The sequence below is a fragment of the Pseudochaenichthys georgianus genome, chromosome 8, assembly GCF_902827115.2.
Source record: "Pseudochaenichthys georgianus chromosome 8, fPseGeo1.2, whole genome shotgun sequence".
Taxonomy (NCBI): Eukaryota; Metazoa; Chordata; class Actinopteri; order Perciformes; family Channichthyidae; genus Pseudochaenichthys; species Pseudochaenichthys georgianus.
The window spans coordinates 29,942,938-29,963,887 of record NC_047510.2 but is presented as its reverse complement, the minus strand read 5'-3'; the positions used below and the strand labels follow the sequence as shown (position 1 = coordinate 29,963,887).

Below are 20,950 nucleotides of genomic sequence, written 5' to 3'. Positions count from 1 at the left end.
TATGTAATCGTATTAATCTAATGCCCCACACTCAAAAGCAAGCACATAAGCAAGTCCTTGTAGAAAACGGGACACCCACACAGACCTGGGTGCATTGTAGTCCCTAGTTAAAACCCCTAGATGGCGCTTTACACACACTAATATTAACCTTTGGTACACATTCCGGAATAGCGGGTGGCAGTAACTGTTGGTAGAGGTTATAATAATATTCAGAAGTATGTCAAAGTGTCAAAGTTTAAAGGGAATTCGCAGAAAAGAATGTGCGCAGTTTTCTCCAGGGTGAGATCAGGACATACTGGACTCAATGATATATTATTCATTATGAAAACATCCAATTAGAAGACAGTTGAACATGTGTTATTATGTTGTAAAGATTCACTATAGAAAGATAAATACTGAAGTGAAGTGTATACAAAAAACATGTTGAACAATCATATATTGCAAATAGTAATTTACAGATTCGTATTAGACTATTACAATTGTCAAACTCAGAAGGCAGCCAGTAATAATACTAATTCAAAATAGGTACATATTGCACAACACTGGTGTCGTCGTGTTTGTTTTTCAGCGGTCTTTAATTAAATATGTCAACAATACCGTTTTTATTTCTAGAATTTAGCGTGGTTTTCTTGTAATTGTCTTTCAGTCTTGACGATATACACTCCAATACAGTAGGTGGCGGCATGCACCTTCAAACGTTGGTTTGTCGCCCGCCATTAAAACTAACGAAGAAGAAGTGTGCCGCAGCCACAACCCTCCCTGCCTCTGGTCCAAAATAGACAGTTGAGGGCAGAGCAGCTGATAAAGCAAACAGAAATGGCTTCCACCGGAGTTCTTCCCTTCATCAGGGGGGTAGATCTCAGTGGAAACGACTTTAAAGTAAGTCTTCCAATATGTTTTTGCTGGTATTGAATTCGTCGCGTTGAGCTAGCTAACCAAAGCTAACCCAAGTTAGACTTTCACAACAAACGGCTAAAGGCTAAACTCGCTAAACACTAGCTTAGCTTAACGTCGCTAGCATTGGGCGTTAGCCAGTTGTCAGTTTGACATGGACAAAGTAGCTGTCTGGTTTCCGTCACTAGCCTGTTTCCTGGCATTTGACCACTTTCTATTTAGAGGAATGGGCTGAGAGGGTTCGTTTTGTACTTTGTTATGGGTACACGTTAGCTCATTCTGTGTAGTTTGGGATCTTTAGCTCTAGTTTCAACGTCACATTAGCTAGCAAACTTAGCTTCACTGTTGGCTAACTCTGTGACTCAAACTTCCCTTCACAACATGTCTCAGCTTTATCAGCGTTTAAGTATAATCACTAACCTACAAGGCCAACAATTCAATACATGTGGTTACTGTTTTAGAGTTTGTTGACTCAATGTCGTCATGGTTGCAGGATTGAAAACAGACACACTTTGTGAGCTTAGTTTGAGAGACTGGAATTAAAAGCAGCCCGACTGGCAGCAGTGACAGCTGAGTTCATCTGGCATGTATTCTAACTGTCAGAACTATTTGTGTGCGTAATGCTAGCTGCCATGTTGGTATGAAAATAGTACGAAGCTGGATAAATAACCTTATTGTTAAATTAATGGCTGCTTATATCTACAGTACAGGATGACATCATTTCCTCTGCCTAACTATGAATCATAACGACCGACTGAAAGGTTTCTTATCCCGACTATAACATACTGCACATCACAGCTAGCTAAATGTCTGCTTTCTAAACTCGTGTAGCTGATTTAAATGACCTAGTTGTTTTGACAAGTTGACCCACAATAAACCAGCAAGGATGTCAACTTATATCAGGGTTTGTAGGTGCATGCAAGAAATGCACTGTTCTTATTCTTATGGATATACAAGGTTCATATGCTGTGTTTAATACATTTAGCTAAACATATGGTAATTATTTGGAAGAAAAAAATTCAGTTTGAACTTTGCCTTTTTTGGGCTGTTTCAGTAAAACATATCTCCATTATGTGTTAACAATAATAATAATAATATATTTTATTTATAAGCGCACTTTTCATTTATGTAAACAAAACTCAAAGTGCTACAAAATTTAAAATTTAAAAAGGGTGAAACAAAACAATAAAAACAATAAAAAAAAAAACAATTAAAACGACATAACACTACATCTAAGGGTTTTACACCAACATTCCAGTCTTTCAGTCAATGTTGGGTGGGTTTTATTTGCACCCTCCACCAATTTTCTCTCAATTGAACTTGACAAAGATCTAGCATTGACCTTCCTTTCCTCTCCGTCTCTACAGGGCGGGTACTTCCCCGAGCATGTGAAGTGTATGAGCAGTCTGCGATGGCTGAAGCTGAACAGGACCGGACTGTGTTACCTCCCAGAGGAGCTGGCCTCTCTGCAGAAGCTGGTGAGACCTTCAGGACTGCACTTGAAATCGTAGTTGTCGCCTATAGCAACCTATGTTAATGTAATTCCCCAAGCCATCTATACATGCATGGTTGGGAACAGTATTGTTAATTGTTTATATTTAATGTGTGAGTAACAAAGGACTTCACATCAGTAGATTTAGAGAACAGTGCAACCTCATTTGATAAAACACTCAGCCTTACTTTAGTCCTTCATATCTTTGATAGGATTATCTAATCTGAACCTCCAAAGCTTTACTCAGCAGGCTGCGGTGAAAAGGTGAATAAGATTAGTCTGCTCAGCAAGGAGTCACAGTGTCTGGGCTTATCAGTCCTGATTTGATCCTGTTTTCCGTCGAATCATTCTGTTTAGTGACAAATGAGAATTAGTGCAAGAAGTACGTTGCAAACTGGACATTTATAGTGTATTTATGGAGTTATAGATGATATTTTCTTTGTTGGTGCAGTCTGTAAACAAAACCTCTGTTGTTCTTCAGGAACATCTTTCAGTGAGTCACAACAGCCTGACCACTCTCCATGGAGAACTGTCCAGTTTACCCAATCTACGGGTAAGTGACACCCACACGCGCACAAGACGAAGCATGTGGCAATTTCTTACAAGCCATAAGCACTGTACATTTCAATCTGATGCTTTTAATACGGCCCCTTTCTCCTCGTGCCAATGTGTAGTTTTATATTGCCCTAATTGTGTTTCTATATCTGTGCAGGCGGTGGTAGCCAGAGCCAACAACCTGAAAAACTCCGGAGTCCCCGATGACATCTTTCAGCTAGATGACCTCTCTGTGCTGGTATGTAATACTCTCACACAATCCCAATGTATCTGCTTTCCAACCTGCCATTTTTACAACAACACATCCACCATAACTCTACCTCCCTGACAGTATTGTCTTCAAAAACGCCACATTCCCCCTTATTCTCCTTCAGGACTTGAGTTTCAACCAGCTGACGGAGATCCCGCGGGACCTGGAGAACAGCAGGAACATGCTGGTTCTGAATCTGAGCCACAACGGCATCGACGCCATCCCCAACCAGCTGTTCATCAACCTGACGGACCTGCTGTATCTGGACCTGAGCGACAACAAGCTGGACAGCCTGCCGCCGCAGATGAGACGCCTGGTCCACCTGCAGACGCTCACACTGAACAACAACCCGCTGATGCATGCCCAGCTGCGGTGAGCCGACAGGACTCCGTCATCTGTTCCTCTTACTTCATCAGGGCGGCACAATTAATCAAAAATGTGATTGAAATTGTGATATGGACAATATTCACATTGAAGAAAGCACAATTTTTTCTAAGTGTTGTCGTGCTGTGAGAAAATACAGGCCTATAAAGGGTGTTCTACTTAACAAAACATGTATGTTTGGCATAGATAGATCCTTTAAAACATTTTTTTTTTTTTTAATGACAATCTGGCAATATCACACCTTTACCTGATTTAACGTTTATTTGTTTCTTTCTTTCTGTGTGTGTGAGCAGCCAGCTGCCAGCCATGGTGGCGTTACAGACTCTCCACCTGAGGAACACCCAGAGGACCCAGACCAACATGCCCACCAGCCTGGAGGGCCTGACACACTTGGCAGGTAACAAGTAGATAAACTCACACACACACTGTCATGTTTTCTTCCAGAGCTTTTTTCGGGGCTTGGCCCATTCCTCTTCTTACGTTGACCTCTTGGCACGGTGGTACATTTTTCACATAGCAGTACTGTCAAAGTAAAACATTTCAGAGTCTTACACATTCACCACCTGCCAGGCAACAGAGAAGCAGTCTTTCTCTCCCGGGGAAACGATTAGACATCTTGACCAAATTAGGAAACAGACGAGGGGAACACAGTTGCTCTGGGGAAACATCCTCTTACTAACCCGTGTTGCCTCTGTCCTCCCGTCCCTCCCAGATGTCGACCTGTCCGGTAACGACCTGTCCCGCGTCCCCGAGTGTCTCTACACTCTGGGCAGTTTGAAGAGACTGAACCTGAGCAGCAATCAGATCACAGAGCTGTCCCTCTGCATCGACCAGTGGACGCAGCTGGAGACGCTCAACCTGAGCCGCAACCAGCTCACCTCGCTGCCCGTAAGCTCACGGAGAAACACTCGCTGCCGTTTTATCTCTCCGTGTTCAGAACGCTGTGGAGCTGCAGCTGTTGCTACATTTAAGGACACATTTGATTCCATTATGTTGGGTGTTTTACTGGGGTATCAATGTGATCTACTTTCTTGCTGGAATCTTACTAGCTTTTGTATCTTGCATTAAATCAACATTTCTCTCGTGTGTCTCTACTCAGTCTGCAATCTGTAAGCTGTCCAAACTGAAGAAGCTGTATGTGAACTCCAACAAACTGGACTTTGACGGGGTGCCTCCGGGCGTGGGCAAACTGTCCAGCCTCACAGAGTTCATGGCTGCCAACAACAACCTGGAACTGATCCCAGAGGGGCTCTGCAGGTGAGACACACACCAACACACACACAGACTGAAGGTGCATTGTTACTCTGATATTTATATTTCCCCCTAAAAGGCTGAGTCTTAATGAAGAAGCATTTACAGCTAAGCAACCAAATTCAACAGCTGTGTAGAAGTATGCTGGCAGTCGGAGATTCTCTGTGCCTGACGACGAGTTATGTCGACACGAGAGTAATTGGCGATGTTGATCCAATATGTGGTTTTGTGTTGCGTAGGTGTGGCAAGCTGAAGAAGCTGGTGCTGAATAAAAACCGTCTGGTGACGCTGCCCGAGGCCATCCACTTCCTGACTGATTTAGAGGTACGATCACTATTAACTAAGTATGCACTTGTTTCCCCACCGGTCACTGTGGCAGGTCACAGAGCACGTTTACTGGCCACTCCATTTTAATGTTTCTGCAACTTCTGAACTCTAAGAAACAAAAACATTTAACACTGAGTCAGTGCTTCCAGACAGTTGAAATATGGAATATATCAGGTCTATTTTTATTCTTTATTTATTTGCCATGGTGTTGGGTGACCTGACATTTAACCTAAATTCCCTGCAAGGTCAAATTCTCTGATAGAATTGGATTTAAACAACATTTATTTTAGGGAAAATTGTAGATTATTTATAGGGTTGATTACTTCATAAAAGTGTCATAAAGTAACCCGTCTCCTGGCTGGAGAGAACATATAACACACTTATAGACAATACATTCTAGTTAAAATAGGATGAAGTTGGATAAAGCAAATATAACTTAATCTGACAGACATAACAACTTCATGACAAAGGCAATAGTCGTAGTCCAGTATATTTTACATTTCGGTAGGAATGCTAACAAACAGACCTGGAATGATTGGTGCTCCGTGAGGTCATAATGTTTAGGAAGGATAAATGCAAACACATGACGATACGACCCGGTCTTTTGTCTCTAGGTTCTGGATGTGCGTGAGAACCCTAACCTGGTGATGCCTCCCAAGCCAGTGGACCGCGGAGCCGAGTGGTACAACATCGACTTCTCTCTGCCGAACCAGCTGCGTCTGGCCGGGGCCTCGCCGGCGACCGTGGCTGCTGCTGGGGGAGGTGCGTGTGTTTACGTCTGCAACTGGAGGAAGACTTTGGACTTTAATGTATATAGAATAAGTTCCTTATTTAATATTAAAAAATAATTCAAATGTATGATTTATTTTTTTCTTCAATGAAAACATCATTAAAATCATCAGAACACTTTCTTTTAATCCAAGGGGACATTTTGTGACAGTTTCTCAATTTTATAACAAAATAAAAGATATATTTAAAAGTAGAATTAAAATAGAAAAAGTAGATAAAATATTTGTATGAACATAAGAAGTTATATACTACAAAATACAGTATAATATGTATATTAAAAAATATACAGCGGTGTGAAAGTCTTAATACGATATTAATGGTGATATCTGTCTGCTGAAGTAACTCCTGGTATCTCTGTCTCTATGTTTGCAGGAGCCAGCCCCCGAGACCCCCTGGCGAGGAAGATGAGGCTGAGGAGGAGGAAGGACAGCTCTCAGGACGACCAGGCCAAGCAGGTGCTGAAGGGCATGAGCGACGTCGCTCAGGAGAGGAACAATTTGGAGTCAACGGTAAAGATCGGGAAGGACGGATCCAGCGTCCAGAGGGGGAACGATGAACACCGTGAGGGTCTTAAACTACCTTCTGTAAACACATGCTTTGCTCCTCAGGAGAACGGGGAACTGCAGCTCGCCGATCTAAAGGTCCGGCGCTGGGACAAGAGTCTGGAGAAACCGGCGCTGGACTACTCCGAGTTCTTTATGGAGGACGTGGGCCAGGTGAGGGGCACACTTTTACTTACTTAGATTTAAATTCTATTTTATTTATTTGATCTTTTACTTGATTTGAACCTTTAACACATTTTGGACATATTACTGGATTTTTTTTTGTTGAACTTCTTATCTTATCAAAATCATTTGTTTTAATTTAACTTGTGTTTATTCAAATATGTTAATTTCATTATTTATTTTGTATTGCCCGTTCTGACATTAACTTATTTTCTTCATTCATATTTGTTTTATTTTTTATTTATTTGATCTTTTACTGGACATTTTAATTTCATCTAATAATCACATTTTTTTGTTTTATTTAATTCTAAAATTGTGTTGAAAGGTGTTAAAGAAATAAACTTGCCTTGCCTAAAATAAACCTGTTTTTCCTCGGGAGAAAAACAGTATTCTGATTCTGTCCAAGCTACAGCCAACCAACTGAAAGATTGATTATAAACATTTAAAGTGTTGCATGGTACAGATATCAGTGCTTATATCTCCTGTCCCCCGTCCTCAGGTCCCAGGCGTGTCCGTGTGGCAGATAGAGAACTTTATTCCTCTACAGGTGGACGAAGCTTTCCACAGCAAGTTCTACGAGGCCGACAGCTACATCATCCTCAAGGTGACGCGTCAAATCAAACAACACGGGATATTTATCTGTAAACTGTCCTGCACGCTGCATGCCAGGACGACTCTCTGACCTCCGTCCTGTGTGAACTTGCAGACCTTCCTGGATGAGAACGGGCAGCTGAACTGGCAGATCTTCTACTGGATTGGTCAGGACGCCACGCTGGACAAGAAGGCCGGCGCCGCCATCCACTCCGTCAACCTGAGGAACTTCCTGGGAGCCGAGTGCAGGACGATAAGGGAGGAGATGGGGGACGAGAGCGAGGAGTTCAGCGCCGTACGTAGACTTGACTGTACAGATGATAGGGGCACGCCGATAGGCAGACAACTGAGTCTAAGCTTAACACAAAGTAAAACCCCTGTGCAGTAGGGATGTGCATCTCCATCACTGAGGCCGATGCGATGCGCATCTCGATACGTTGCCAGGATACGATACATTAACGATACATTTGAAACACCAGGCGATGCGATACGATTTACCCCAGTTGCGATACAGTTCGATACGATTTGATTCAACATTATGCGATTCGGTGCGATACGATGCGATTCAACATTATGCAAAAATAATGATACTTCAATATGGTACGACAGAGGATTTTAGTTGTATTCCTTATATGCAGCAAATCATACATTAACAAAAAAGTGCTTTACATATTTGGTACTGCACATCCCATCATGCCGTTTACTTTTTTCCCTTTAAAAGCTCTCCAGAGTACAATTGTATAACACCTCACAGTTAAACAATGTAAGGATGCATTGCTCATGATTAACAATGTGCAAATAACAGCTACCATAGTGCCATGCCCATACAGCTGCTGCCTGATGTGCTGAACACTCATAGGCTAACTCACCAGTGAGCAGAAATCAGTGGGTTCTATAACAATAAAGAATACAAATAACCTTTCACAAACAGGTATTTCATAACTGCTTACAGTAAGGAAGACATGTAAACTATTATTGGCCGTCACATGCTGCTGTAAACTAAACACCACTCTCTCTGACGAACACCTCACTGAGTGATTTAACTCATGTCTAACTTTCAGGTTTCTCTTTTCAGCCGCAGACCCCATGTCGCCTCTTTATGTGCGTCGCTAAGTTCCTCGTACTACTTGTGTACTTTAAAGCGGCTCGGCATCGTTTACAATTTGCGAGCGATTTTTCAAGTTGACCGTCTGTAGTATATAGTGCCGCGCACATATACCATCAGGACGTTACTGATGGGGTGCGGCTGCGGAGTGATACTGTGTGTATGCAAGCCCGCATCTAGGACGGATCTATGTATCATGGCTGGAGACCTGTTAAGTAATAAAGATACCTCATACAAAGGTCTACGGATACCTTATTACTCTCCATGACCTGCGGTCAGCTATATAGCATAAAGGACTATTACACCGTCTTTCTGGAACAATCCAAAGTGTTGCCAAACGTTTTATTTGTAGGTATTTTTCGGTGCGCTGTGTCTCTCTTTCTCCTCAACTTCCGTGTGGGTTGATAACTGAGACTCTCGGCCTCCGTAGTGGCGAAGCAAATATCAAAGATCGTCTCTGCTGAGCGTTGACAAGATGAGGGGATTTTATATGAATGAATCGGTTTTTTACCGATGCAAAGGCGCTACGCAATCGATGCATCGCGAGTTCAACCCGGTTCAACCCAAACTGTAGTCGATGTGCACTCTTTCAACCGGTGCACTCGCATCGTGAACGTTTATGCCGGTGCACCGATGCGAATCAGTGAATCTTAACATCTCTACTGTGCAGTGCAACATTTCAAGATTAAGGCTTTTATTGTCATGTGTGCATAGCTACAGTGTAGTCATGACAATGAAAATCTGAGGTCCCCAGCAGCTCCAACAGTGCAACACAATCAAACAGATAATAGTGCAAGTAAATCAAATCAAATATAATAGAAATAGTGCAGAATAGTCTATATACAAGTCATTGGAATATTGATATATATCTAAGTTGCAACCAGATGAATGTTATGGATGTTCTTTCAAAGGTTGAGGTGTTTAAAGGTCCTTACAGTCTATGGTCCTTACAGTCTATGGTCCTTACAGTCTATGGTCCTTACACACCAAGCCGATTCCGGGAGGAAACTGTCCCTGAGTCTGGTGGATTTAGTCCGAACACAATGTTTGTAAAGTCCATTTCCTTTATTGGATGGAGTACGAGACTGTTTTCTGTCTGCGTGCAGGTGTTTAACAATGAGATCTCCTACATCGAGGGAGGAACAGCCAGCGGCTTCTACACTGTGGAGGACACCAGCTATCCCATCAGGTGAGATGCACGAGACTTGTTTTTCAAATGCGTCTTTGTTGTTTCCATTCTTCTTCTTTATTTCTGTCAAGCCGAGGAACAGAAGCGCCGTGAGGCAAGTTAGAGACATAGAAGAACCTGGAACCATAACTCTGATCAAATGGTTTTCAGGGTTTCCTTTTATCGTCTGTAAAATTGTGAAACTTGTTGTTTTCAAAGTTCCATGTATAAATCATCTTTCAGGCTGATGGTAACTGCCAGTTGCTTCATGACTTGCCAATACTCATCACGCGTCAGCCTCTTGTGGCCAACACGAGTATTACAACAACAAACTCCAAGAAACACAATCTCCACCAACAAAACGTGTTCCCTAAAAATACATAAATCATTTCTCTTTGCTTTTATATGATTGTTATCTTGTCGGAGATTATTCATCTGGAGTCTGAATACATTTAGTCAGATTAAAGCGCTAAATCATTTAGATGTTGTGATGTGAACTTTTGTGTCTGTCGGTCTGAAAACATTTTAACGAGGTATTAAATATTGTTTTTGTCCAACAGGTTGTACAGAGTTTACGGCAAGAAGAACATCCGACTGGAGTCTGTCCCGGTGAAGGCCTCCTCGCTCGACCCACGGTAACTCACACACTTCCTGCCTACACTCGCAGTCTCACACACTCTTATGACGGAGATGCTGAACACATTTGAAAGCCCTGTGATATTGGGCCCATTGATTTGATCCCTTTCTATTTGACATGAACTGGAGTTAGTTTTTGATTGTGTTTGTTTTGTTTATGGCAGGTTTGTCTTCCTGTTGGACAGTGGACCCGACATCTTTATCTGGAGAGGAGCCAACGCTACTCTGAGCGGCACCACGAAGGCCAGGTAGGACACAGAGCAAATAGAAACTCAAATCTAAAGCCATTAAAACATGAAAACCACATACTTGTAGTTCAGCGAAGCGTCAAAGTGTGCGCGCATTGTTTCATCCGGCAGGTTGTTTGCAGAGAAGATCAACAAGAACGAGCGTAAGGGCAAGGCGGAGATCACCACCCTCTCTCAGAACCAGGAGCCCCCGGGCTTCTGGGAGGTTCTGGGAGGACAACCGGAGGAGATCAAGAAACACGTTCCGGACGACTTCTCTCCCGTCAGACCCAAGCTCTACAAGGTGAGCGTTTGAACAGCAGCGCTGCTTCAGCGCGGTGTCGCCGTGGCGCTCCTGCGGTGTGGAGGCGGTGTGGAGGCAGTGTGGAGGCGGTGTGGGGGCAGTGTGGAGGCAGTGTGGGGGCAGTGTGGAGGCAGTGTGGAGGCGGTGTGGGGGCAGTGTGGAGGCGGTGTGGGTGTAGTGTGGGGGCAGTGTGAAGGCAGTGTGGGGGCAGTGTGGGTGTATCGGGTCAGAGTTCTAGGAGGTGTGTGGGATTCACTGGAGCTTTCGGCTTGATCTCAAAGTCACGTGTCACGTTTCTGTAAACCCACGATGGTGTGCACGATGTGGGATGGACTAAAGCACAAACAGTCCCATTGGAATATGACTGGAATCAAAGAGGTTCAATATTATTTCACATTCGTTGATACTTAAAACTTTTTTTTTACTTTATTACATGATGGCAGACGAGTCAAGATGTTGTCTTTAGCTCCAAATGAAATGATGTTTATGGATGATGCCTTGCTGTTTGTAGTGAGTATCTCAATGGGTGTAGTAGAGACACAGATTAGAGACACTCCCTACTTAAAATGGCTTCTTACGGTAACACATCATTTATCTCGTGAGGGTCTCGGACCTGAGCGTTGAAATGAATCTATACATGTTTTGCTAATTAGACGAGGCCCTTTCTTACACACCTTTCTACTGAAATAGACTTGCAAATTATTTAGAAAAGAAATAAAAAGTCCATCAAAAACGGCGTTACAGGAAATATGACCCTTAGTAAAGGTGGGGTCGGTCACTTTGAGAAACCAACCCGAGTGAAGAATCGCTACAATTTGAAAATACACAGCCGGAAGAAATCTGCCACTTCCTTCCAGAGCCCCTCCCCCAACACACACGAACGCGCACGAGATAAGTTTGTGCACAGATGGAAGGCTGACAGGCAGGTAGGCCATCCAGTTACTTTAGCCGGGCCGGCTCAGATGATTGGTCGTGCTTTTTACAGCGCCACGGCTTCCACAGATGACATGTTTTATGGATTTTTTGTCAAAGCACTTCAGATATTCATTGCTATCGGATGTTAAGAGCATTCCATGGAATATAACAAAGTGTATCTCGAGCCGGTTTCTCTAACGTACCTACCCCACCTTTAACTCTTGCAGAAACAATAAAAAAGGGTTTATTAGAGCTATCAAAAAGTCTCTATAGCGTGATAACACGTTAAGCAACATGACAGGGGCAGCATGATGACATCGCCCAGCAGGAAGTTACAGTTCTCTGATGTTTTGTTTCTTGTGTATCCTGTCCTGCAGGTGGGCTTGGGTCTGGGCTACCTGGAGCTGCCTCAGATCAACTACAAGCTGTCCGTGGAGCACAAAGACCACAAGATCAAACTGGACACTCAGCCGGAGCTCAGACTGGTAACTTTGTGCTGAAAGCACGACTTTCTGACTGAAATGTTGCCATTTAAAAAGTCAATATCTGATTCCATGTTGTCCCTCTCGTGTCCCCAGGTGCAGTCCCTGCTGGACACTAAGGGCGTGTACATCCTGGACTGCTGGTCCGACGTCTTCATCTGGATCGGGAGGAAGTCCCCTCGCCTGGTCCGAGCCGCCGCCCTGAAGCTGGGCCAGGAGATCTGCTCCATGCTGCACCGGCCCAAACACGCCTCGGTCACCCGCAACCTGGAGGGCACCGAGTGCCAGGTAACGATGATGATAAAAAAGCTTTATTGATACAGCACTTTTCATACAACACAACAACACATGCAGCTCCAAGTGCTTTACAAAATGACACATCACAAGTTAAAAACAAACAACAAGAAATTCCCCTCAGATGATTTGTTAAGAACTTTAAAGGTACATGCAGCAAATATAACATTTATCAGGTTAGTCGACACAAGGAGCTCAAAAGTATGTTAATGAAAATAAAATAAATAATGGTTTCTCTCTGACCGATGAGACGCAAGACGACTGAGTCGATGCAACAATATAAAATATAAAATAATTTAACACTTCTCACTCACTGCTGCAGAGACTGGGAGTGAAGGTGGGGACGGCACACCCCTTCTTAAAACATAACATCCCCCTGCTTTACCTGCTGTCTCATGGCGGTATCTAGGGCTGCACGATATTGGAAAAAACTGACATTGTGATTTCCCCCCCCTGCCACAGTGGGATCAATAAAGTAAATTTAATCTCCTCCTCCTCCTCCTCCTCCTCCTCCTCCTCCTCCTCCTCCTCCTCCTCCTCCTCCTCCTCCTCCTCCTCCTCAGGTGTATAAGTCTAAGTTCAAGAACTGGGATGACGTGCTGAAGGTGGATTACACCCGAGCGGCTGAGACGGTCCAGCAGAAAGACAACCTGCAGGGCAAGGTCAGCGATGCAAAGCGATCCTTCCCACTGCGTGGACATCGAGCTCCAGAGCCCGACGTGTTGCAGGAGCTCTTGTGTGTCCGGTTATCAGAGTGATGGTTTCTGTGTTTCCTCTCAGGTGAAGAAGGACGCAGAGCAGAAGGACAAGATGAAGGCCGACCTCACCGCCCTCTTCCTCCCCCGGCAGCCCGCCATGGCCCTCACGGAGGTAACAACATGGCTATTGTTCTTTTGTTTCTTCCCATTAACTGTCGAGTGGGAACTCAGTCTTATTTTGTACGTGTTTGTGTTTCGCTCAGATGATTGGTCGTGCTTTTGACAGCGCCACGGCTTCCACAGATGATGTTTTATGTATTTATTGTCAAAGTATTTAATGTATTCATTGCTATCGGGATGTTAAGAGCGTTCCATGGAATATAACAGTGTTTCTGAAGTGAATGACCGGCCCCGCCTTTAAGTGCCATGAACGGAACAAATACAAATGAAATGTTCATTTCCACGGACTCACTAACAGTTGAATTACTCGCAGCTGAAGACGTTCTTTGAGGCCGAGGTCTCTCCTGTCTCTCCTGTCTCACATGTCTCACGTGTCTCTCCCTCCGTGTGCAGGCTGAGGTCTCTCCTGTCTCACATGTCTCTCCCTCCGTGTGCAGGCTGAGGTCTCACATGTCTCTCCTGTCTCACATGTCTCTCCCTCTGTGTGCAGGCTGAAGTTCTGATGGAGGAGTGGAACGAGGACCTGGACGGGATGGAAGGGTTCGTGTTGGAGGGGAAGAAGTTCGCCCGCCTGCCTGAGGAAGAGTTCGGTCACTTCCACACGCAGGACTGCTACGTCTTCCTCTGCAGGTAGGACATGTGACTGTGGGGAGCCAATCAGAGCCTCTGTTGGACCAACAATGGCCAAACACTCCCTAAAAGCTTACAATTAACAATGTAGAAATAATACTTGGTCGTTTTTTTACTATTTTCCAAAAGATTTAGTTTTTCCCCCAATTGTTTTCCCATCTAGGTCAAATACGTGCTATTGTCCAGGTTCCCACTTAATAGCAAACATATGGGTTCCACTTCACAATGAGACGACCCTTATCAAGGATTCATCAAGGGTTCATAATTAGGTTATGAATTAGGTTGTAAACACTTTATTAATCATTAAGAACCATTTATAAACCAGTTCTGACATACTGTTCATACATCAGCACAGGCTCACTATTTGGCAGGATGACGGCCTGTCCACGCACAGGCATGAACAAAATCTTGAAAAATCTTGAAGCTGGGCGTGTCTGAAAGTTGGCGATTTTTTGCGACCAACAACCAATCACATGAATCTCCCGCCCCCCCCGGCATACAAAGCAATAGCAATGTTAAAACGAAGTCCACTGGATATAAACTCCCCAAACAGGCGAAAACCTACCAGTTTCACCCACTGTCTCTGCCACCTCCCTCCATGCCTGGCTCCTCCGGTTTGTATCCCGGTAAATAGTTCTGGTCGGAAAGAACCGGGTGATTTGCTACCGTAATTTCTCGTTTGGAATATGAGGAAATGAACTGCGGTCTGGCTCTCCCAGCTTGCACGCGGTTTGATTGGCTAGCGCTTGTACTGGCGGGATTTGCATAAACGGGATTTGATTGGCTGATGCCAGCTTCGAAAGCAACGGGAGCATCAAAAGTTGAACATTGCTCAACTTTTGATGCTCACGATGCTTGCAAAGCCATGCCATGCTCCCCACAATGCAGTTCGGCGAAGATTCAAAATCTTCTACATCACCCCATTCAAGTGAATGGACGAAGCGTTGAAAGATTGTTTTCATGCCTGTGTGTGGACGGGCCGGTATATTGGCTACTTAGCGAGAATCAACTCGGTGAACAACAGACACCAAGGATGCTGGCTGATGAAGGAGACGAAGAAGCCAATGTAAGACTTAGCAGCACAGATAAATGTGGGCTCACTATTTGGCAAGCAACCAATGTCTTATAAAGTGTTCGCAACCTAATCAATAAATGAGTTGCAAACTATTGGTAAACCCTTTATACGGTAGTCTTATTGTAAAGTGGTACCAAAATATGTAACTTAGTGAAATTGGAAAATAGTAATAGTTTATAATTGGATGATACCTTTTTGCCCTCGGAGCAACACAAACAGAAAAGGGCCATCGCCTTTAGAAAGATGTTGGTTTCTTTTTAAAACTTAGTTTATTGGGTTTTTTCAACAGCATACAGTTATTCTGTCAGAGCATGTATCAAAAGGAGGTCAACAAAGGTTCACTTTATAGGTTGCTGAACACCAGGGCAAACTCAATGCCACACAGACAGAAGACAAACAGACAAACAAATAAATAGAAAACCAGTCGGCTAAAACAAAAATGTCAATAACAAACAATAGGGCGATGTTGGTTTCTGTGTCCTGTCGGAGCGAGTCAGTCTCCCTCTAACCCCGCTCTGCCTCCTTCAGGTACTGGGTGGCTGTGGAGTACGAAGACGAGGAGAAGGGGAAGGGGAAGAAGGGGGGTGAGGGCGCGGAGGGGGAGAGCGCGGCAGCAGCTGAGGAAGAGGAGAAGCAGCCTGAGGAAGACTTCCAGTGCGTGGTGTACTTCTGGCAGGGCAGGCAGGCCTCCAACATGGGCTGGCTCACCTTCACCTTCTCCCTGCAGAAGAAGTTCGAGAGCCTCTTCCCCGGAAAGCTCAAGGTACGGGAGCCGGTCTGAACGCACGCGTGGACAACGGAAGTCCCACTCTGTTGTTGTTTGTCTTCTGCAAGTGCTGTTCCTATATTTATTACGCTGTAAAGAAAATACCTCATTGTGAGTCATTTAGACAGCGAACACTCATCATCTCATGTGTTGCTACATGAGAATATTCATGTTAAGTGTTATTATGGGAGAATTGCTGTCCGTGTGGTTCTGCTGCCGTATGGAGCGTATTAAGAGCAACACTCATGGACAACAACTTCCTTACTTGCAATGGTCACGGAGAGACACCGCAGGTCTTTCCTTCCTGCAGCCCCCCCCCCCTGTTTCCTGCTGTAAATACGCACTAATTAGACGGTTATTGAGGAACAACTTGTACTTATAGATTAAGGCATTAATAAGTGTTTAATAGTAATATATAGATACTGCTAAGATGCACGTTAACGATGACTAGTTGATGGTGAATGCGTGCACCTCAATAGGAAGTGTTACGGAACCCCGCTCTGAGCGTGTAGTGGATGGTTAACCCTCCCCCTCCCCCCCCCGCTGCTCAGGTGGTGCGGATGACTCAGCAGCAGGAGAACCTCAAGTTCCTGTCGCACTTCAAGAGGAAGTTCATCACCCACAAAGGGAAGAGGAAACAGAAGCTGGACGCCGCCCAGCCCTCGCTCTACCACATCCGCACCAACGGCAGCGCTCTCTGCACCAGGTACCCCCCGCTCTGGGAGCAGCTGTTCAATGCACAGAACCACTGTCTGCAGAACTTCATGTCTTTGACTCTCCCTCAGGACGATCCAGATCGCAACAGACTCCAGCAACCTCAACTCGGAGTTCTGCTTTGTTCTCAAGGTTTGTTGTTGTTGTTGTTCTCCTCCTCCTCCTCCTCCTCCTCCTCCTCCTCCTCCTCCTCCTCCTCCTCCTCCTCCTCCTCCTCCTCCTCCTCCTCCTCCTCCTCCTCCTCGTGAAAAGGGTTCTTCTGGTTCCTGTGTAACAGTTGCTTTCTGCAGGTACCGTTTGAGAGCACAGACAATCAGGGCATCGTGTACACGTGGGTGGGCCGAGCCGCGGACCCCGACGAGGCCAAGCTGTCCGAGGACATCATGAACAGCATGTTCGACGACACGTACAGCAAACAGGTACTCGTGAGGCGCCGTGTGCATCGTCAAGTCCTTCATTATAATGGATGTTTCTGTGCAGCTTCTAATGCTCCACAAAGGTCAAGGGTCAAACCCACGCACGCGCCCTGTCGCTCCTATATCATCAAAACTCCTTTCAGTGCTTCAACTTCAAATACTCTCACTTTTAAATTCCAATTAAAGACATTTTAATGATTTGCTCGAGCCGTAGTGAAAAGTTTCAAACTTTTAAACTCTAAATGAAACCTTGTTGACGTCATAAAATGTGACGATAGATATAAAAAGCTTCTCTCTCCAGATTTGAGAAAGATACTTAGGCGTCTGTTTGTTGTCAAACTGAAGATTCAATTTGTCTCCTAGGTAATAAATGAGGGGGAGGAGCCAGAGAACTTCTTCTGGGTGGGGATTGGCTCTCAGAAAGAGTACGACGAAGACGCAGATTATATGAAGTGCGCTCGGCTCTTCAGGTGAGTGAACATCATCTCTAGGTGTTATGTACTCATTATGGGAGGCGTGTGGCGCAGTGGGGTAGTGCGTTGGTCACAGGTTCAAACCCCACTGCAGTCAGCATGTCGTTGTGTCCCTGAGACGCTTCAACCAAAGTGCTCCTGTGGGGATCGCCACAGCAACGTCTAACAAGTGATGGAATGGTTTACAAAAGTGCGACCTATAAATTATATGAAGTTGAATCTGCTTCTTTCTCAATGCCGTCTTTTGCCTCCCTCCCTCTCTCCCTCCCTCCCTCTCTCCCTCCCTCTCTCCCTCCCTCTCTCAGGTGTTCCAATGAGAAGGGATATTTCTCCGTGTCGGAGAAGTGCTCGGACTTCTGTCAGGACGACCTGGCTGACGATGACATCATGTTGCTGGACAACGGGAAGGAGGTGACGGCCCATCTTAAATCTGAGTGATGGACTAATTCCTTTCATCTGTAACCATTAACTGTGTGTGTTTCTGCCTCACTTCCTGTTCCTCCCTCACTTCCTGTTCCTCCCTCAGGTGTACATGTGGGTCGGCACTCAGACCAGCCAGGTGGAGATCAAGCTGAGTCTCAAAGCCTGCCAGGTGAGTGAGAAACTGTGATTTAGTTGGTGTGGAAAACACAGAAGCTCATTCAAAGTGCTTTACACAAATGAAAGACTTTAAGAGCATTAAGAAACATATTATAAAATGGCATTTAAAAGCAAAGATAATAAAAATTGACAGTGCAGTGTGAGACGAACCCCCCTTTGGAAAATGTTAACCTGCAACCCAATATTCTGAAAGTTCTACGGACCCTGGCCGTATTGTGTAGCGTATCAAATGTATTTGCTCCCAGACAGGCTCGCTAGTTTTGGACCCCATCTGTAGTGAAAAGGTTCTGCTGTCATCCTCATCTCACTGACTCCCCCCCGCAGGTTTACATCCAGCACATGCGCTCGAAGGAGGCGGAGCCACCCAGGAAGCTGCGTCTGGTGCGGAAAGGAAACGAGCCGCACTGCTTCAGCCGCTGCTTCCACGCCTGGGGGGCGTTCAAAACCCAGCTCGCATAGACGCACCCGGAGTGCTCGCATAGACACACCCACAACGCTCACACATGCTTCAAATCCATCCGCTGCCATGTCATCTTCTTCCAGTAAGATGATGATGATGATGATGTCTTTGCCGAAGCCGGCTTTATATGAGCTCTTATTGCCCCCCCCCCTCTCCTCTTGCCAAAAACAGATTTTAAAGTTCAGCTTAAGCTTCAAAAAGTTCTTCTGGTCAAGAAGCCGTCTCTCGTCGTTGGGACAAACTGCAAAATATCATTTTTTTTCTACAAGCTTTTTTGGCAGCGTCTGAATCGTGGCGTTGAACGAGAGGTGATGTTTGAGAGGAGGTTTGTGTGTGTCCAGAGGCTTAAAACCCAAAGGGAGCGGAATGCCCTGACATATCGATCTGTTCTGCTGCGTGGGCCAACGTTCCACCTCGCCCAATCGAAGCAGGTACAAGTTTTACAGTTGTTGTTGTTGTTGTTTTTGCATCAGTGGTGCAGAGATGATGTATTTGTGTAGGCCGACCTGAGAGTTAGCATCGAAAGGGCGTTCAAGACAAAAAGCTAACCGATTGGATTATTGCAGAAAATACACGTTTGGTTGGTTAGTAGTCTCATTGAGGCACTTGTTATCGCTTCAGACATTCAGCAGTGGGCGATTTAGTGAACTAAACGTGAACATGTGTTTACCACAGACCTCGTTTCAGGCGTCCAACCAAAAACGCTGATTTTGTGACGAGCAAACAGGAAATCGTCACTTGCTAACTCGTTACCTGGTTTTAGGACTCGTTACCTGGTTTTAGGACTCGTTACCTGGTTTTAGGACTCGTTACCTGGTTTTAGGACTCGTTACCTGGTTTTAGGACTCGTTACCTGGTGTTAGGACTCATTCCTCACGAAGCAGAAAACGGCACGAAGAGTTTTTCTGAGGAATGTCTGTTTTTACATATAAATGTCTGTTTGTCTGATACTTGGTATGTTTGTATGTTAGCCCCGCCTTCATTGAAATGGGGACGGCTGATTGGTCACCTAACTTCTCTCATGTAAAGATTCTTCATTCGGCCAAAGAGATGTTAAACAAAGGGTCGTCTCCTACGTTTAATTTAAGGGACAGATGTTTAAAAGTGCAATCAGCAGAGCCGGGGAGATATTGAAACTAAATATAACTATTCTTCTACGACACACGCTGCGATCAACTTGTCAAATGTTTATTTTCTTGCTATTCTGGAGCGAAGAGGACAAGAGGAGCTAGTTTCTTTCCAAATGTAGTCTAATGATGTTTGATTCTACAGGTTTAGAAGTTAGACATTTCAGTCGGACATCGATGTTTCAACGTTGCTTTCTTTTTCACATATCTTGTTTTGTAAACTTTAAGATCTGCAGACTTTAATGGGAGATGTTCTGCAGCATATAAGAGACATATCTTAGTGACTTCTGGTTCCACTGGTCTCAAATCAGTAGCTTATGTTGAAGGGTTTACAGATGAGTTATGAACTGTTTCTAGATCAGTGTCTCCAGGGTCAATATTTAAAGGAAACCTGCTGCGGTGATCATGTGACCTGTGTCGAGTTCAGGCATTGGTCCAAACCACATATATACGTACCATATTCTCTAAATGGCTGCAACTACCATCGTTTTGTTTCTTTATACTTTATTGTGTGGGGTGAATCGTATGCCTGGTAGCGTTTGAGTCCTCTATTATGTGGATGTGTGTATGAATATGTGCACATGCTTCTGATGCCACTTGCAGATGCTTTATTTATGTATTTTATATTAAAATAAAATTTCACGTTTTTGTTGTCATCTGGCCTTATTTTTGCACTGTTTTCACATCTGTTGGGAAAGGTCTGGTTTATCACTTAATGACATACTTACCATGACTTTTACAAATATAATATACTTTATTTGACCTTAAGGACCTTTTATAGTATATATATATATAGACCTTTTTATGCCAGACCAATGCCAAAACACTACTTTTCCTGTCATGCTACTACGACTATCACAAACCTTTTCTACATAGACCATTTTTAAATGTTCTTATTGTATTTGACACTTTACAGTGACTGCCTTATAATATTTTCCACCTCCTAAACTGACTTACATAGAATGTTTAAGTAATTAGGGCCTGAGCACGTAGTGCAAAGACCTATTGAAATCGTCAGTATTATTATTCTGTTACCGGTTCTGCACTTTCGACCTGTTTTTGAGGGGGTTACGACACTATTCATGTAGCGACATTTGGCAACGCCGCCAGGACCGGTGAAAATGTTAACATTCTGGATTCGATGGGAGAACATTTTTCAACTTGCTCTCTAGCGCCACCTGTGTAAATTCAGTGTTTCGAAAAATTTACAAAGTCGCAGCGTAAGTCTGACGGACCTGAAATTTTGCACACTTATCCGGGTGGAGCAGCTCTACATATTATCCTCTCATATCCCGAAGCTCCGCCTACTTTGATTTTTTTTAAATTAGCATAATGTGAAAAACATTGAAATATTAACTTAAATTCCAATTTCTTGATTTTCCAAACCAAACTTAGTGCACAGCATCAATGGAGGGGCAGACA

The 20,950-nt window shown here is 44.3% G+C and overlaps 1 protein-coding gene across 1 annotated transcript; it reads left to right on the top strand.

The window, feature by feature from the left end:
- The first annotated feature begins 740 nt into the window (after positions 1–740).
- On the top strand, positions 741–20,184 carry flii (FLII actin remodeling protein). Its single transcript, XM_034090050.2, has 31 exons — positions 741–879; positions 2,262–2,372; positions 2,868–2,939; positions 3,099–3,179; positions 3,316–3,563; positions 3,869–3,972; positions 4,288–4,463; positions 4,675–4,832; positions 5,066–5,150; positions 5,768–5,915; positions 6,315–6,451; positions 6,551–6,658; positions 7,167–7,271; positions 7,374–7,553; positions 9,470–9,552; positions 10,092–10,166; positions 10,332–10,415; positions 10,527–10,698; positions 11,991–12,098; positions 12,192–12,383; positions 12,953–13,051; positions 13,170–13,259; positions 13,758–13,897; positions 15,501–15,735; positions 16,290–16,444; positions 16,524–16,584; positions 16,743–16,871; positions 17,232–17,338; positions 17,647–17,752; positions 17,868–17,933; positions 18,266–20,184. The coding sequence occupies exons 1-31, from the start codon at positions 817–819 to the stop codon at positions 18,398–18,400; spliced, it is 3,813 nt and encodes a 1,270-aa protein (XP_033945941.1). The 5' UTR covers positions 741–816; the 3' UTR covers positions 18,401–20,184.
- Positions 20,185–20,950: the final 766 nt, after the last annotated feature.

Bases quoted from the DNA above. Each gene is read 5' to 3' on its own strand.
- flii (XM_034090050.2), top strand. From the start codon at position 817: ATGGCTTCCACCGGAGTTCTTCCCTTCATCAGGGGGGTAGATCTCAGT. The intron at 13,260-13,757 runs GTAACAACATGG...CTCTGTGTGCAG, and splicing joins CCGCCATGGCCCTCACGGAG to GCTGAAGTTCTGATGGAGGA. The intron at 15,736-16,289 runs GTACGGGAGCCG...CCCGCTGCTCAG, and splicing joins TCTTCCCCGGAAAGCTCAAG to GTGGTGCGGATGACTCAGCA.